Source organism: Ixodes scapularis, unplaced genomic scaffold (genome assembly GCF_016920785.2).
Source record: "Ixodes scapularis isolate PalLabHiFi unplaced genomic scaffold, ASM1692078v2 PGA_scaffold3__209_contigs__length_174095766, whole genome shotgun sequence".
Taxonomy (NCBI): Eukaryota; Metazoa; Arthropoda; class Arachnida; order Ixodida; family Ixodidae; genus Ixodes; species Ixodes scapularis.
This window is the reverse complement of record NW_024609868.1, coordinates 99,887,878-99,907,075: the sequence shown is the minus strand read 5'-3', so window position 1 is coordinate 99,907,075 and position 19,198 is coordinate 99,887,878. Positions and strand designations below refer to the sequence as shown.

The 19,198-nt window shown below is 44.2% G+C and overlaps 1 protein-coding gene across 1 annotated transcript; it reads right to left on the bottom strand.

Annotated features, from left to right (window-relative positions):
- Positions 1-15,605: 15,605 nt before the first annotated feature.
- LOC115316210 lies at positions 15,606-18,179 on the bottom strand. Its single transcript, XM_040216448.3, has 6 exons — positions 18,162-18,179; positions 17,536-17,906; positions 16,904-17,110; positions 16,163-16,637; positions 15,860-16,035; positions 15,606-15,771 (listed from the first exon to the last, which is right to left on the bottom strand). The coding sequence occupies exons 1-6, from the start codon at positions 18,177-18,179 to the stop codon at positions 15,606-15,608; spliced, it is 1,413 nt and encodes a 470-aa protein (XP_040072382.3).
- Between the last annotated feature and the right edge of the window lie 1,019 nt (positions 18,180-19,198).

The following is a 19,198-nucleotide window of genomic DNA, read 5'->3' as shown; positions in this document are numbered from 1 at the left end:
ACAGTAGATCAGGTATGTAAGAAAGAAGTGTGTACTGTTAGAAAGCAGGACAATCACATTTGTAAAAAGAAGCGTGATTGTGCTTCTGCATGACAAAAAAAAAGAAAAAAAACAACGTGTCCACAATATTGTCCTGCCATTAATATTAATTTTGATTAAGACTAAAGAAAAAAATATTGCTATCGACATAAAAAGTATATACCAACGTTACTAAAACACTCAGTTGGGAAACTCCCATAGAGACAGCTTTGAAAAAATGGCCCCAATCTGCCTCCGAGCACCGGGCTAATGACGAACACAACGCCACCATTTCTCCCGCAGCGGCCACTCGAAGAACTGCACGTGACTTGTATTTTGGCTTTAAAAGGGAGCGCTCCTCGAATTTTATCTCCGATAGGAACTTTTCAAGAATCCAGATGGCGCGCGCGTCGAAAGCGTGAAAAGGCGCTCTCCCTCCGAGGCGAATGAGTGCGTAACGTATCTGGGTCTAGCAGCGAAATGAGAGCTTATGTCCTTTAAAACTCCTCGGAAAAGAACGTAAACCACATTTTGGTTCATTACATTTGCATTTCCTTCAGTGTAGTCGAAACGCAACCAAAACGCCGCTAGTGACAGCCTTCACAGTGCTTCCGTGCCCCGAGAAATTCGCGGACGGCGCTTCACGTCTTCTTCGGTAGGGTGACGTAAATGACACGTGATGACGTCGCATTCGATGCTCGCAGCGGATTCGCGGGTTTGTGAGGCTCGTGCCGAGTCGCCCACGGCGGCGGCGGCGGCGGGCCGCGGCCGGCAGTCGCCCCGAGGGGCTAGAGGGTTGCGGTGTGCGGTCGGTGAATGTTCGCGGGGAGTGACTTCTCCGGAGGATTCGTAGAACTCTGAACGCCGATACGTTGTCCGTCCGGCGGTGACGGCTGTTGGCGCACGACCGCTCTGTTGCGGTCGTTATTGGTTGAGAAGGCCTAGACTTCTCAGTCGCGATATGTCAGCGCTGGCCTTCCCGAAGAGAGCCAAAATCAAGAGGTAAGAACTTTTTTTTTATGACGTCCCGATTCAGTTATGATTTCTGTCGCAAGTGATGAACATTTTCACTTTATCAGAATCGTGCGATTGCCACGATCAACTGAGAGTCACTTTGTGTACTTCAGGTTGGTGCGAACCACACACTGAATAAACGTATAGCTTCTATTGTATACAGATTGCTTCCAGATTCGGGTGTGTTCGAGGGACGAAGTACGTCGCTATCATTACCTAGTTTGAAATTTTCGTGAAAGCTCGCAACTGTTACTTGGTGTCCTGCATTGAACATAATTATTGACTCTGCTTTTAACCAATCTGCTATTTATACGTTCTAGCGCAAGACTTGGTCGGCTCGGCAAACAGTCTTATCGACTCCAGTTTGTGACCGCCTCCAGTGCTTCAACTTGGGCGGTCCCGAGCCTGAAGACAGCGCTAATCTGCAATCAAGGGACATGATGTTATCATTCTATGCGCAGGCCTTTGAAACATTAACTCGTTATCGTCTTCACTGTGTTGGGGTTGTGGAGAAAGAACGAAGTCCCGCGACAGTATTCCGAGTGAGGACAGGAACAACATGCGTTCTTTCAATTGAGGACGTCTCCACTTGCGTCTATTCTCCAAATTTAGACGAATTTCATCATTGCAATATTAAAATGCGACCGCGCAATGTGAATAAAATCTCCTGGGTGCTTGTTTTGCACTTGACTGACCACCAGCTTTCGTTTCTACATTTCTTGTCGTGTCTCTATAGTCGTTCCTAAGTTTGGTTACTTCTCCTCTAGTACTAAAATCCCTCTTTTGTACTCGAAAAAGTAAAGCTACAAAAATATGTTACGTGAAGGGTCTGATTTTCCACTACCCACTAAAAGAACGCATTAAAATGTGATGTTGCAAGCGTATTCTACATAAATAAAACGTAAAGGGGGCACCTAGCTTACTGATATTTGTGCGTCAATTATACATGCAGTTCTGTTATGTTATGCCGCGGCAGTTTTCTCTAGGACGACTCTGTCTTCAGATAAGAACGGCCGACCGTGTCCGGAGACAGCTTTTAATTTTGACCAGAAAAATGCATCTTGCTGCCTCAATGCCCAGAAAAACGGAGCCGGTCTTTGTTTTAGGAAAAAAAACAAAGTTACATTCAAGAAAACAAGTCAGAAACACCTGCTCGATCTGAAGCGTTGTCTGTGGATTTAGCAAAATTGGCATTTCAGGCAGCTCTCCCCCAAAATGTGTTGTGGCTGCTGGCCCGTATCGGGATGGTTGACCCAAATTATTTATCACGACGTACGTGTCGACGTCGTTATTTTGAAATAAAAAATCGCAGAGACGACGGCACATTGAGCCATACTGCGAAAGTTTTAACTTTTTTTGGTCCGCATTTATTCAAGCCCGTTTTCAAAGTTTGCCAGCGTGTTGTCCTCTATTTGGCTATAAATATTGTTGTCCTCATTAGCAGGAAAAGTTTACGAAAAACGCTCAAATCGAGGCATTTTACTAAATATGCATACTTTTGCAAATCAAATAAAAAAATGCTACCTTCGATATTTTAACTATTCCAAAATAACGCTAATGGCATCTATGAGCATGATGTGCAAAAATATTATTGCATTGTTTCTGTGTCTTATACATACCCGTAGTTGACAAGTTCATAATTTTTGCAGCCCGTAAGAGTGCTCCGGGGTGGTCAGATTGACAGTGCAGGGGTGGGCGATAGTTTCTAAGTGATAATGTTTAGCAAGTTATTTTTTCTTTGTACAAGATTTTAAAAAAGTACGCATGAGCCGGAGCAATCGAGAGACGCTAGCCTGTCGCACGCTTCGCAGGGTACGTTTTCAGTAGTCGGCGAGTAGCGTCTCTGTGTACGCCAACCAGAGGAATCAACAGAAGTGGTTCCGATAGCAGATGTTTATCTCAGCGTATAAGAGGATGGGGCTGCCGAGAACAATAATTTTCGGCACGTAATCACAAAAGAGATATTATTGTGCTACAATAAATAGGACGTGGACGGGAAGCGAAGTTTCGGGCGGACGCCCATCTTCGTGTAAGAAACAAAAAATCGGTGAGTAACACATGTATAGCCCCCTTTTCTTGTGACGTATACGACCCTTTCTTTGTTCCTCGACGTGTTTCGTATCTATCACTTGAAGAAGGACGTTCGCCCGAAACGTCGCATTTTCCTTCCCGTCCACGTTTTAGGCAGCGTAGCTGCATCTTTCGTGTTTTTGATTAATTGGTCACCCGGAGGGTCACGTCACAAAAATGGGTGCGTTGATTGAAGGAAAAGGAGGGGAGGCGAAACCATTAGAGGGCACAACCTCTTCGCTTTCCATACATTATTAGAGAAGATATTCACATGCGACGTCATGCATAGAGACAACCAAAAAAAAGGACTTGTAGCTGCGCTCCGATCAGTGATGACACCAGCCACGATTCCGCCCGCGCATACTACGGCATTGGGAACATTCACGAGAGGCTTGAGGACGTTGCTCCTTTCTAGGCACATTTTATGTAGGTCAGTGACGGCGGAGCAAGCTACTTCAAGAATACGTACCAACATCATGAGCTCGCTAAGACCGAGTAACTGTCGGCCAAGTGGCTAGTTTTCGCTACTGGGAAGCAAGAGCGCCTGCGATGGGATTGGAGGCCTCGTCAAGCACCTTGATGCAACTGTTTACAACCATCGAGAGCCGGATACATCATATATGAAATGTGCTTCAAATATGGTGGACGTCCTCAGCACCAAATTACCCAATGTGGCATTGATTCGCAAGGGCTGACTTTGAGGAGTTCAGTTGAAATGAAAACAGCAGCCTGGGATTCCCTCCATCCCGTGCCTGGAATTCAATCCTGGCACTGCTGACAGTGTATACATGCGTCAACTCACTGCGGCACGAATTGCTCGTAGCACGAGCGATAGCATCTACAAACAAGCCACTCGGACAATAAAGGCTCGATTCCACCCAGGCCTGCTGGCAGGCTAGTGCGAAGCGGCTACAATGAGTCTAAGACACAAATGTGATGAAAAAAGAGCATAAAAGTCTCAACCAAACGAAAATCTTTCTTCCTCTTTTTTTTTTTTTTTTTTTTTTTGCGGTGTGCGGTGTGCGGTGTGCGGAGTGCGGCCCACCACGGCCGAGGCTCTATTGCCGCGCAAAGGTGCCCCCGTTGTACGGCGCCCTATCCTCAATATCGTGTTAGAGCCTTATATCGCGTTACCTAAACGCCTGTTATCGGAGCCGCACCGATCGTTTCCCCTACGTGGCGTGCGCAGAGACGCTACACGCCCGCTATAGAAAACGGGCCCTGCGAAGCGTGCGACAGGCTAGCGTCTCGCGATTGCTCCAGCTTCTGCGCATTTTTGTGACTGTTGTACTAATAATAAGGACAAAAAAAAAAAAGACGTATCAAGAATCATCACTTCAAATGTACCCTCCACCTCAGTGCTGTCAATCTGACCGCCCGGGAAAAGTTTTACGCTGTGTAAAAATAATGAAATTGTCAACTAGGCGTACGCACAGGCCTCATTCATGGCAACCGCGGTAGCCTCCATTTGGCCAGATTTTCTTGCTTTGTAACTTTAAAGACACACAAATAATGCAACATGTTTTTGCACATCCTGTTAGTACATATCATTGGCGCTAACTTGGAAGAGTTTGAAAAAATTCGAAGATGGCCTTTCTTTTTAAATTGATTTTCAAAATTATGCACATTTACGAAAATGACTTTACTTGAGCGTTTTTCGTGAATTTTTCCCGCTAACAAGGACAACAATATTTGTCACGAAGATTAGCCAAATAAAGGACAACACGCTGACAAAGTTTGAAAATCCTGGCTTGAATAAATGCGGAGAAAAAAAGATAAAACTTAAGCTGTCAGGCTCAATGTGCAGTCGTCTGTGCGATTTTTTTATTTCAAAATAACGACATCGATACTTCGTGATAAATATATGTGGGTCAATCATTCCCATACTTACTTTGTCGGTAAATATTTCTGGGCCAGTAGTCACAACACATTTTGGGGGAAAGTTGCTTGAAATGCCAATGCTGCGAAATCCGCAAACCGCGCTCCAGATTGACCAGGTGTTTCTGACTTTTTTTTTTCTTTGATACAACCCCCCCCCCCCCCCTAAAGAAAAAAAAAAGAAAACAACAACAACGACCGGTTCCGTTTTCCTGGTCTTTGGGGCAGCAAGATGCATTTTTCTAGTCAAAATTAAAAATGGTCACCGGATATGGTCGACCGTTCTTATCTGAGAACACCAGATGCCCCTTCGGAATTGTGCAAAGTATGTCAAAGCACGTAGATTAAACAAAATAAATAATGTCTTCGTTGTTGGCTATAATTGTTCACGAGGCCTATTATTGTTTGCTATCTTGGTTATTATTTTTGTTTTAGTATGTAGCAATGCGTTCGAAGAAAGGGTGACTTTGTTTTGGTTGGTGAAATTCATTTGTACTGACATGCATGATGATAAGCTACGATATTGAACTGCGGAAATGAAAAAACAATTCTTCTTATTGCATTAAAACTCCCTTCGCGGGACTATGAATTTCCCGAACAAATTACACATGGGGAATTAAATCCCCATGTATCGATTTAAGTTACCTGTGGAGGAACGAGTTTTTTATTTATTTAGCACGACATACTTCTACCTAATTTTCCGGCATTTATACGCTTGACATTAGTCATTTGATCACTTGGTGTTTTGAAGTTCGCGCCTCTGTATTGTTCCAAACTAACATCCGCAAGGTGGCTCGTAAAGTAAAAAAAAAAAGTAGCATAACACACCTAAAATGCCTTCCGAAGTCATTATCTTGTGTAAGTACTAGGACGTTTTGTGAATTTTGGGGGTAAACCTAGGGAGATAAAGGTTATAACTTTGACATAATGTCAGTGTTAGTGTTATCCGATTACCTCATCTTGCGAGACGTTTGCTTTTAGAATCTCAATAATCGGCATACTTTTCTAGCAACACACGCAGCACACGCACATTTCAAAAAAACAAAGGCAAATGTATAAAAAAAAAAAAACGTGCAAGCAAAAAAAGAAAACGCGGCACGGGTTAGTTAGCATTACCTGCCCTGTGTCGCTCGTTGGCGATGAGATAAAACGCCAACAGTCCAAATGGACACAGATGTGCGCATTTCGATGCCGCTCCTACCTCCGCGGATTCCCGTTTTGTCGCGGAGGCATGCGGTTTAGAAGAGCTCCTTTTAGCGAACGCCGTTTTATCAATATCAGTTTATCCAATAGCAATTTAGAGAAAATGACGGCAGCCGGCGTGCCGTTTCCGATATCCCCCTGGTTCATTAGCCTAGATTGCCGAACCCTTGGCGGTGAACTATTGGTAGTGCACGCTCAAGCTTGAGGTTATAGTAAATTTTCCCCCAGCGACAGTGAGGGGCGACCGCGCCAAGCGCGGTCAGATTGGAAGCCTAGCTTGCCGCCGCCTTCAAACAGCAGTTCTCAAACGGAGGCCTCGATAAAACGTGCACCTCTCGCTAAACCGTGCTTTCTGTAAACCGTACCCCTTTCGCTAAGATGAGCCTCGATATAACGGCGTTCGATCAGCCGTAGTAAAGACGCTTTGTCGCTGTTAGTACGAAACCGAGCGCTTTCGCGTAGCAAAATATTTTACTTTGTATATTTTATGTTGTTTTTTTTCTGTCAACTGGTTAACTTGATCGGTTCACTGAGTGTGAAGTCTTGCGAGTCTGTAAGTTGCCAAGCCCATTCATTTGCGGGTGCAAACGCCGCGATCGCAGGTTACGCGAGTTTGGTTTCGCCTTCCTCCCCTCCAACTTGGGGTGAACTCGCCCGTCCGGGGCCCGCTCTTCGACAGAGACGTCTGCGCTCAAGTTCAACCAGTTCAACTTCAAAGCCTCCTGCCTCCTTTTTCTCGGTTGGAGACGCGCGCGTCAGTCTCCTTTCGTTTCCCTTCACTTTCAGTGCCCGCAAAGTCCGTCTGGACGGAGCTGGCGGTACCGGGCACCGGGCAGCGTTGGGCCGCGTGCACAAAGTAAAAACAAAAGGAAAGACCTTGCACGGAGTTTGCACGGGTTCTGGCTCTTTCGTTTGTTTTGGGTTAGTTTTTGTTTGGTGTTAGTTTTCACGGCGGCATTCCGCAGCATTGTTGAATGCTAGACATCAAAACAAGTAATACACGTACAAATAAGCGCTCCGCCACAATTTTCTTCTCCGGTGAAGACAATCTGCACGTTCCGTAAAGAAGACTTTAGGAGCTACTTTTCGGTAGTCTATAGTGGCCTGCACTTCAAACACGGACTGCATGTTTGAGGCAAAAATAAGTTTAGCTAGCCGTTTCTCACTCAGCCCATCCTGGGTCTTTATTCAGTTCCTTGTGTGCGCTTGAGGTGTATTGCTTTCAAAAGACGTGCTCTAGCGTTCGACCTTGGTATATAGAGAAGTGAGATTTAGAAGATTTCACTGAGGTCCGCATGAAGATGAAAGGCGCAATCTTCGAGAGCAGCCAAGTGAAATGGCTTTGCCACGACCGTTTGTTTTTAGATGAGTGCATACAAGTGTGCACCTTTAGGTTCTCGGGAGCGACGGTGCAGGCTCTCATGGAGAACATTGACGGGTCGCCTCTCAAAAAGTTCGATTTTGCGGTAGTCTACGTAGGCGGAAACAACCTGCAAAATGGCGACAGGGGTCAGCCTTGGTCAAAGAAGAAGAGCTTGCAACACCCCAGCATGGTTGTAAGCTATGGAGAAGAATATGCTGATTTTCGGAGAACTGTGGTTTAGGGGAGCTCGTTTTAGCGAACACCGTTTTCGCGACAACAGCAGATCGGATCGCCGTTTAGAGAAAATGGCGACCGCCCGCATGCTAACCAACCCTTGGCGATCCACGCTCGAGCTTATATTAAACTTTTCCCGAGCGATAGCGAGGGGTGCCCGCACGAAGCGCGGTCTGTTTGCAAGCCTAGCTTGCCGCCACCTACAAGCAGCATTTCTCAAACGGAGGCCTCGATAAAATGTATCCATTTTCGCTAAACCGTGCTTCTCGAAAGTTTCGTGTTTGTTTTTATATACACAATTAAGTTCCACGTTTTTGTTCGCTCCATACAAAAAATAAATTCGCGCATAAAAAAAAAAGAAAGCGCGTCACGTTTTGCTTGCAATGGCGCTTGGGAAGGTGACATAGTCGCTTAGTTGCATCGTCACTTGCGTCTTCGGTGCACCCGTGAAGGGCATCCAGCCGAAATAGTGAAAACACGATTCCTGTACATAGAGTGTTTTTGGATTGGCAGGTCAAATCGTTCCTACGAAATCTATGCATCGCACCAAAGAAAACGTCGATGCCGTAGTGGTCTGTGCCAACATTTCCATTATGATAAGTGACTAGTGTTCAGTACACTTGAATGAACAACTGCTCTTTACTAACTGGGTCTTTAAATGTGTAACTTGGAGGTACGGTTTCAACTCGAAGCATGATACGAATCATTAGAAAACACTAAATTCACTCAAATTACTATGATTTCAGTCACGCGCAGCATTTTACGGAGTTCCAAAAAATTTGTCCTTTTAAAAGCCTTTCTACAGCATGTAAATTAATGCTTTTGAGGCAATTTAGACGGCTTGAAAAAGTCGGTTTCTCAACCTATCGCGCTGTGATTTACTTCCTTCCTTGAATACCAGCTGAACGTAAAACAAAGGCGAATGACCTCTGTGATTTACTACAGAGGTGAATGCAGGTGGTGGAAGCTTTACTGTGCAAAAATAAAGAGTTTAACTTCCCACGTTCCAAAAAAAAAGCAAACAAATCTGTTTCGGGCAATCTACACCGCCACTTCACAGACGAGGCACGCGTAGATGGAAGTGCTGTCGGCAGATGGCATACGCCTCATCGCGGGAATGCTGACCGATTTCGGTCGTAACCGACGATCCCGTAAACGAACCCGAATCGAACGGCACTCCCTCGAAGCGGCGTAGAGACATCTGTTGGCTTCACTTCTCTCTACGCGTGCATCGTCTGCAAAGTGGCGCCACATATTGAATAATAAAGGTTTCTGTTTGTTTTTGCACCCTTCAGACGAAGTGTGTTCATTTCTTGATTCTGTCACTGTAACCTTGCAGCACCTGCTTGCACCTGTGTAATAAATAGCACCGCGATATGTTGTGAAGTCAAATTTTGCGTGCTGTCTAAATTGGCCTTCAGAGTGTTAGTTTAGATGCTGTAGGTTTCGGTTATTTATAAGAGCGTATCTCCGAGCAAAGTAATCCCACCCCCATGGCCAAAACGTGCAATGTGCGTGCGCCACCACACATTGTTCGCAAAGGAGAGTCTTCAAACTGACACTGACTTCAAAAAGCCAAACCTGATATGTCAGTCCGGAGGTTTTTTTATCTAGCCTCTTCTACGCGCGATGTGTGACGGCGCACGTACGTGCCGCATTTTGGCCACAGGGAGAGGGATTGCTGGCGCGGAGATACGCTATGATAACTAACAGAAACCTAAAGACGCGTCTAAATTAAGGATTTCGGAACGCCATACAATGCTGCACGTCCTTATATGATCCTAATGTGGGTAGATTCAGTAGTATTCCATGACTCACATCAAATTGTTTCTAATTAAAACCAAACGTTTACAATTAATAGCTAAAATTATTTACTGAAAAGTAATTAATCACGCAAGTATATCGAACGTTAATAATTTGTCATAGTACTACCTTTGCCACTCACCATTACGCCATCAATTTTCTTCCTGGGACGATTTGGCCAAAATTTCCCGAACCACCTTGCATACATGTGCGTTCTTGAAATATTGATTTCTCCGCGGTTCTTATAGGCTGAACTGCCTTAACTGAGTTGCAATATTTAATGGTTGCGACATCTTTCTTTGAAGTCCTTTTGCACTTGAATCCTTTCAGCATCTCTTAGTGGCTTTTATATAATTTATGTTCACTCTGCACAAACTTTCTTACACTGTTCTATTGATAATTTCTTTGTTTTTTATTTGAACATTTCGGGGGCTAAAATAAGAAATAGCGAAGAAAGGTTGAGTGCTAGTTTCATTCAGTTGCCAGCCACCATTGTAGTACTCGAGTTCAAATTTTGTCCTGATCTGAGTCTATTTCAAAACGAAAGTCACTGATTTTTGAATTGATGGATTCAATTTGAGAGCAATTTTTTAGCATTCTTTTTTACAAATATATTTTCACAGGTATTTTTGTAAATAATGACAAGTTATTAAAATGTCGTATAACACTACCTTTCTAGAAGAAATAATGTTTAATAGTGAGATCACGTATTCACAAAGAGAAACAGTCACAAGAGCTTGTGTAATTTTTTTTAAATTCAGCACAGTGCCATCTATCACCAACTCGTGCGCTGCAGTCTGCTACGTAGACATTATATCACCACGCTTCACCATGACGGATCGTCGAGCAGCACAAGTTACAAGAGGCATAGGTGATTACCTACTATATGCAAATAATAATAGCCGTCTCCTATACACTTATTAGGTCATACTCTCTCGAACAATAATTGTTAGATTTGTTGACTTTTGGTGTGTAGAAAAAAAGCTCAGAGCTTTCGTTGAAGAAAGCGACGTCTGCTAGGAACGCGGATTAGCGGTGAAGTCTAAGGTGCTGAATATCAGGACCTATTCAAGTTCCCGCAAAGTTTGAACGTTCTTGTTAATTGGGAGGCTTGGCTGAGTTGGCGATTCTTGCGGTATATAAATAGCACACAAACGATAAGGGACAAAAAGGAGAAGAAAAAGTCGAAGACAGCGCTCTGTTAGACCTATGTGTCTTCCCTTTGTCACTTGTCTTTTGTGCGTCATTTCTATACAGATTGAATGCGTTGCGTTCAATCATACTGGGTGTTCACGACGCGTTGCAATGAATGGCTCATGGTATACCACACATGCGAAAACGCACTGTCGTGTTGGATTGGTGCGGTAGCCGGGAATGCGCCGGATTCTGCCTGTGCGCTCCTATTGGCCCGCAGTTACTGCCCGCTTCTGGGTGTATCTCAGAGCGTCCCATTCGCATTTGAACCTTGCACATTTCGCCCCATTCTCATTTGGTCCTTCTCGTTTGAACCTTCTCATAAGATCCGAATTGTGTTTTTCGCAAATGGGCCCATTCTCATTTTGCCCGTTATCTGAAAACGTCTCATTCGCATTTTGACCGTGCGCATTTCGTCACATTCTCATTTGGTCCGCTTTGTCTGAACCTTCTCATAAGATCCGAATTGTGTTTTTCGCAACTGGACCCATTCTCATTGCGCCCGTTCGCGCTATGACCGAATTGCGCTAGTTCGGTATGCTTCTCACGTCGTTATGCCTTCGCGGTTTTGTTGATGAGCCTTACCTTGCTTATGTACCTCTAAACATAACATATGTAGCGACTGAGACTCGTACAATGACGCCTGCTTCCCTTCCTCTAAGCAAACGAGAAAAAACAAGCGATGAACGTTTAATTTGGAAAAATTGTTTTAACAGAAATAACATACATTATACCAGTGCTTCTCAGCCATTGATGTTTCGCGGACCCCTCGTAGAAAGGAGGAGATGATGGAGGACCGCGTTTGGGGAGCGCGGAATAGAAAGCTGTAGGTTATCATGATAATGATTTAATAAATGAATATAACTAATTGCTAGTGTGAAGTAGACTCATCTCATTGACATACAGACGAGAGTACTTACCCGAAAATGATAACATTTCTTCTCAACGTGAAGAAAGATAACTATTATTGCCGTGCTTGACTGTTGAGACGGGGCTTCGTGGACCCCTAGGATGCTTTCGCAGACCCCCTTTTGAGAACCACTGCATTATAGAAGTGGTGGCATTGTCCCAAGACCAGAGACCTCAAACAACGTGACATTTCGGAATATGATCTGGCTGCGATAAATAGTTGGTTTGTTTTATTGTCAGCTAGTAGCTTTTCATGACGACCACGACGCATTGCTAAAATCCTTAGCAGAGAGGGTATGCCGGTAGCGTGGCACACACACACAGGCACAAAATATATAAATGTATTTATCAATATTACCCTAAAAAAAGATTTTGGTATGAAAAGAGTCAAGTGCGACAAGTCAAAGCGAGATATTTTTGAGAATGGCTGTTTTGCAAAGGGCCAGGGGAGAAGGGCGAAGCGCGAACGGGCCCAAATCAGGAGAGTTGGAATGCGAAAGACGAGACGGGAAAGGGTCAAATGCGACGGGCCAAAACGAGAAGATATTTTTGAGAATGGTTGTTTTGAGAAGGGCCAAGTAAAAAGGGCGAAACGAGAACGGGCTCAAATGATAACCACCCCCGGCTTCCTCCATATTTGGCTGCCTCTTCTTGCTGTGTTACGGAGTCAGTGCTAGCGGTTTCCAAAGGGGGCCGTGCATGGCGTTTCCCAAGCGTTATGCTAACGAATTTTCTAAGGATCCAGCAGCCAAATATGTCTTCAATTTTTTTTTCTCCGGCGAGCGGGCTCGCCATGCCCGCTTCGCCCAAGCCTCTATCTCACGCAGACCCGCGTCAACTCATTGTACATTGTATCACTCGTTCTTTGTAGATGCCCATCGTGGCATTGCGGAAGCAAAGCTATCGGTTAATATAGCTTCAAAATAGACGCTTTTAAGTATTAATATCCTCTAAGAACAGTCCTATAGTGGGACATGTTCCTAGAAGAAATAGTTAATTCATTTATTTATCTAATTTTGTTAATCGTTTAAATAAGTATTTGTGAGCTTGTTCGAATGTTGTGTCTGTCTTTTTTTTGTGTTGCTCTTATTTTTATATTTGTTCTTTTGTACCCTATTGACGTTGCAATGGTAATTAATTTTTACGCCATAGCTTTCCGGCATTTTGTGTCTTCCCAGTATTTAACGACGCTCTCAGGTTGTAGGCAGTCGTGTTTTTTTTTATTTTACTATTATTATGTTTCTGACTGGAGAATGAACAATATTAGATTAATAAATTATTAAATTACCTATACGAGGGACCGGAATCAATACAGAACCCTCGATGTATGGAATTGTGCTTATTATCTATCCATTTGGGGTAGTAAAGATTATAACTCTGATAGGACACACTTGCAGCATTTAAAAAAAAAATAAGCACTATCATTTTTAATTGCATCGAAGAATAATGGAACTCTTGATCTCACATAGGGGTTCCGCAGTAGTAGATAGAGAATTTACTGATCTTCTATGCGTATTTATTTGCCTTAAAATGAGTAAGCCATTGCTCAAAAAGCAACTTATAATTATTTTTTTTAAGTTTACACACGGCTTTATAATACGTATCCTCAAATGCTACTCAGGCTACATTTCACTTATCCGCCTGCAAAGTCATTAACATTCATAGTCTCTAGAAATTTCTTATTGCAGTCTAGTTTTTAAGTATCTAGTTGAATTCTGCTATGGGCCATAAAGTAGCTATTACATTTAACCTAGAAGTTTAACAAGAGAGCTACTATCGCTGACTCGCTTATCCTCAAAACTCAAAGATTGTAAAAATCTCCGAAAGTAATCCGGCATGGTACTTGAGAACGTCTACTATTGACTTACCTGAACTGGTATAGCAATACGTACTTCTGGGTTCTCCAGTCAAGATAAGTAAAATTTAAAACAAAATATATTTAATGTTTGAAAGCATTAAGTCATCGGTTTTCGCAAGCTCAAAATAAATTCCCACCAAGTCTACTATAGTTTGACAGAACCTAGTTCTAGAGGGCTAGATATCGTTACAAAGTCTCAAATACAAATTACTGTCCGTAGTCAACGTGCCTTATTAAACGAGAGAGGTGATAATGTTTAAGATTGAGCCTGCTTTCATCATCCTTAGTGTTTTGATGCGTGATGCCCCGTTAACTTCGACGTATTTTATTGTCATTCAGCAGATTTTTACCTTCGAATGTGGTTCCAACCTCAGCGACACAGGAGCTTCGCTGAACACCAGGAGAAGGAAACGCGTGTAGCAACACTTTCTAACCATCTATCTTTTCCTAGCAACGAAGCTTGTAGAGTGGCCTTTACAAAATTGAATATATTTTCACTTAGTCTTGGTTTCATTAGTACTCCCTACTCTATCCACCGACTACGACATTATGTAATTGTTAGTGATATAACATTTATATTATCAGCAAAGGTTAGTTTAAATATTGCTGTTCTAAATGCTGATCCGACGAGCAGATACCCGAACACAAAAATGTAGAGAATGAAGTCATAAATTACTTTTCATCGAGATGTGTCTTAAAGGGATATCAGAATGTGATGCAACTTTGCCGGCCTGCCTGACTTCTACGCTAGATTCATGATGTTTAACTTTTACGGAAGCTACTCGTGTACTGTAACATAGACTACCTATGAAAGAATAGATTTAAGAAATTTTACTACACTGTTAGCAAAAATAACACGCCCAGACGTGTAAACCGTTGTCCCATAGCGGACACGTCGAAACGTGTTCGTTTTACACGAGGCCATCTGTGTTTTTCGTCTACACATGAGGTGCTCTGTAAACTTAACACGCTACACCGTGTCTGCCTTCCGCAAAACCGTTTCGAGCGTGTTCCTTATGAAACATGGCGGCCAGCGGCCGTGAACAGGCGAGAGACGAGCCCAGCGAGCCGCGCGCCTTTCAGCCGAATTGAAAGCACACGGGACGCGTTAGTTCTCCTTCGATGTCTTTTATACACAGTAAAGTCTCCAAGCGGCGGACGTAGCTACTTGCAAAGGTACGTACGTGCGTTGTCGGCGGTCGGCGGCGTTGGTAGCTCCAACAAACCGCTAGACAAAAAAAAAAAAAAAGAACGAATGCCGAACTTACATGGATAAATAACTTGAGGAAACTATTTAAAATCGGGCGGTAACTTGCGCCACCTATCGAGATTTCTAGCAGCCTGTTTTAAAAAGAAAAGACGAGCCTGTTAACACTGCGAACGACCATGACTACACAGCAACCCTACATACAACGCAGGCAACACAGTACACAGCACCGACATGTACACAGTCTTGTACACGTTACTCGAAAAAAGTAATCGATTACAATTACAATTACTCTTGGTTTAAAAATATTCAATTAGATTACTAGATTACTTTCCAGAAAAAGTAATTGGGCATTACTTGAAAAAGTAATCGTTACTTTTCCGATTACTTTTTCGTTACTTTTCCGACTGCTCACGAAGCTTCGCACCGTGAGCACTCGGAACAATGAGAAACGGAATAAAAATCAGCTACTTTGAGGCACATCATATGAAGACAAAGGCACGTGTATATTAGGGAGACGTTTATTTCATTTTAGATGCCACAGACACTTCTTATGTCTTGTTTAATTTAAGCAGAAGCTGGCGCTCGAAGTTGCAGTCGCTCATTTTCCCGCGTTTTCGGGTCAGGATGTCCGCTGCTACGCTAAACACCCTCTCCACAGGCGCGCTAGATGGCAGGGCAGTGTTAAACCTAATGAACACTTTTTGTAGGCGGGGGTACTCCTTCAGCATTTCCGTCGAACTGTCCGGAGAGCTGAGGTAGCGTGAGACTTCCCCACTGTCCCGGGTCGATCTTGGCGCCGAAAAAGCGAAGAAATCGTCAACAGGGGAACCTCCGCAGTCAGCGGGAGGTTCCTATCCGCCGGTGGGCGATCCTCCGTAGCATGGGCGGTTCAGCTCGTCCGTTAGCAGCTGAGCTAGCTCCTGCCGCTTGGCTTCGCCAAGAACCCAGCCGACTTTAAACCGGGGGAGCGCAATGGCTGCTAGCAGCAGCTCCCGGTCGTTGATCAGGGGACCAAACCTGTAAATAGAAAGTATCGCATCTGATAGGTTAACACAGTTCCGTCCCGCAAAAAGTGGAAGCAGATTGTGCTTCTTCAGAAACTTACCGGTTCTGGATTCCATCAAGCAGAGCATTCACAAGCGGCGCGGAGAAAGCTAGGCCCGCCTGGAGAAGATGGCTGAGCCGCTGCTGGAGTACCGTGATCGTTGGCAGCAGGTACCCCATGAACATGTGTTCTTCTCTTTGAACCACGTCAATCGCACAGGCGAGGGGCTTCATGACCTGCAAATGCAATAGAGTGGAGGTTAACAGTAAGGATGTTTTGTTTACGGTATTGATACGCAGATCCCTCGTCATAAATTCAACCTCCTTTTGTGAAACGTAGAAATAACAGATATGGCACTCTCACCTTACAGTACTCTTCTATGAAGAGTAGGTCACGTGGACGCTGGAAGGGAGGAACTTGTAAGGTCCTGCATAACCCGTCGAAGTCTTTGCCCTCAGCATCCAACTTGTGCACGCACTCTAGCGCATCGTAGAGAGAGTTCCACCGCGTTGCTACGGGCCTTATTAATGCCTTCCCACAGAAGCGTCGGATGGTCTCGGCAGCAACCGCCGACTGTCCCTGCTTATTCCACAAGGCGCGGCATGTCCGCAAAACGGAGCGAAAAGGTCTCGAGAAGATTTCGTGACGCTCCGCTGCTCCGGTGTCGGTCGTAGCCACCAAATTTAGGGTGTGCGCAGCACATCTATGGTGAGGGGGGAGTCGGGCCTCTCCTTGGTCCACGTTTTCAAGCAGGGGTGCTACCTCCACGAACTCCAGGCCTTCATCGCCCTGCTCCGAAGGCTCTAGGTCGTCAGGCTGAACAGGCTCGCCAAACACCCTGTGTTATAAATGAAGAAAATAATAGTTACCCAAAAGAACAACCTGCGTTTACTTTTTGAACGTTTGAACCACGACAACAAGCGGATACACTTTGCTGGTGGAATTTGAACGCTATATTGGATTCACAAAGTGGGTCTGCTTGTTGTCATGATCAGGTATATGCGTGGAATTGTTCTGATGTGCTAAGCAAGCGCTTTTGCAATTCTATCAGTAATTTTGATCAATAAATAACAGGCCGCTATTACTGTATGCGGCAAATATTACCTGAAGGCTTTTACAAAATTGGATCCATTGTCGGTCACGACCTTGGTGACTTTTCCTTGAAGGCCGTACTCCTTGAAAACCTCCAGAAGAAGGTCTGCAATCTTGTCGTGCGTGACGCTGCCCGTCATTCTTTGGCAGATCAGTACTGCAGAGTTCCTCTTCAGGGAAGCCGGCTCGAGCCAGGAAACTGTCGCTGCCAGATAGCACCTGCGAAAAAAACAAACAAATATTTTGTATAAACTGTACTGCGAAAACAAGAACCCGCCAGCTTAATCGCCAGTAGACAATACTGGTATTGTCTGAACATTAAGGTCATATTATGACTCTTAAACTAGTTACGTATTTTAGCAGTATCAGCGCTTTTATATCACCGAATTAAAAAAAAAAAAAAAAGATTCCGCGACAACTCACTTTTTTGGTTTTTTTTTAAGTGAGAATAATTGAATTGAATTGAATTTATTTCAGCCGCACTGTGCCGAGGACGCCGGACAAAAAGCTTCCATGAGGAGACTTTTATATTTAAATACAGAGACCAGCAAATACAAACCCACGCATATAGCTTTGAAACGAACATTCTGGATATGCGACAAGAACGTACAAGGAATACACGATGTTATCTTAAAGAGGCTTACCGTCGGAACGATGTCCAGCAGTCGGCGGTCACAGTGACGTAAGGAACCTCGTCGAAAGCTTTCCGCAGGCTTGTCTTCATCTCTTCGTATCTCTCGTCGATTCTCGCCATCAGCATTCTCCGTGTTGGTACCGTGTTTTCAGGGGCCAAGGTATCCACAAGTTTAACGAAACTGGGAGCCTCGACGACAGAGAAAGGTTGCAGGGAATCTACAACAAAATTCACAATCAGGCTGTCCAGCTGCTTTTGAGGCACCCGCCCGCTTGCAAAGTTGAGGGTAAGTTGTTTCGGCGTGGACGTCGAAGCAGCTTCAGACAGCTTCCGTTTCCGCGAAGAGTTCCCAAAGTCAGCCAGATTCCCGGGGTGTTGACTCTAAAAGAACGATTGTGATTAATACATAGATTTAAAAAAAAAAAAACACACACACACATACTGCGGACATGCACGGCTAATAAAACATACCTTTACGTGCTTCCGCAGGTTCGAGTTCGTCACCATGGAACAAGACAGGAGCTTTTCTTTAGGCTTACAAAGTAAACACTGAAATGTGAGGTTGCCATCACCTCGCTTTTCCTTCAGCACAAACAAGCTTGCCAGCTGCGGCCACGGAGACACGGCGTCACCGACCTCCCTAGCATGAGCCATCTCTGTATAAAACACGACTGAAACATCGTGTTTTATAGCCGTAAAATTTCTAAGTTCCGAGCTATTCACCCGGGAACGCCTTCATCCCTTCTTGGTTGTAACAGAAGCGCTGGACTACTCATAATCTCGATCCACCCTTTCCGGATTCCCGTATTCAGGCTTTTTGGGTGTAATAATGCATGGGCGTGGTAGAGCGAGCTCGAACATTTCTTGAAGTGCGTGCTAAGGACGCTAGATCCTGTTAGTTCCACTGAGCTACGGTGACCTATATCCAGCTCCGGAGATATCGCTTTTGCGCTCTTTGTGGCTTATTGCTCTAAGTTAGTACAAAGAAGCAGCTTCTCCCCTTTTCTTCCGTGTGGCGCCTTTTCTTTCCTGGAGTTTCCCACTAAGATAATGATCCGGCAGCGGCTGTCACTTCTGCCAAAGGATATGAATTCTTAGAGCTCACATTTATAGTCACACCTTAGGATTTACATTACATGGCTTTGGTTATCTTGGAGGCAGAAGAGTGTAGAGGTGCTTTGACCAGGATTTAGAGTTCTTTTTTTTAATATATAAGAGGGGTGGACTGTATGAAGAGTTAATGGAGACAAACATTCTACATTAACCATCGAACTTCGCACTGAAAGGCTTTTGTCGAGAATCCGAACCTGACAGACCGAGTCGAAATCCAAGTTCCAACAAACCACTCTGCGAACTGTCCAGACAAAGAGCATGACCTCCTTTCGTAGAGCTCGACAACAATGCCTTTATTCTCTCGGATTCCAAAAGCTTAGAAGCTGATAAAGTGGAGACGACTCGTGTCTCGAGTCGTGACTAGATTGGCCGAGGAAGGGGAGGGGGGGGGGGGGGGGGTTAGGAAAAAAGTAATGATTACAAGTAATTCCATTACTTTCAAAAGTAATCAAATTACTCTTGTGATTACTACAAAACAAAAGTAATCAAATGAATACAAAATTACTTCAAAAAGTAATCAATTACAAGTAATTTGATTACTTGTAATGAGTACCGTACAA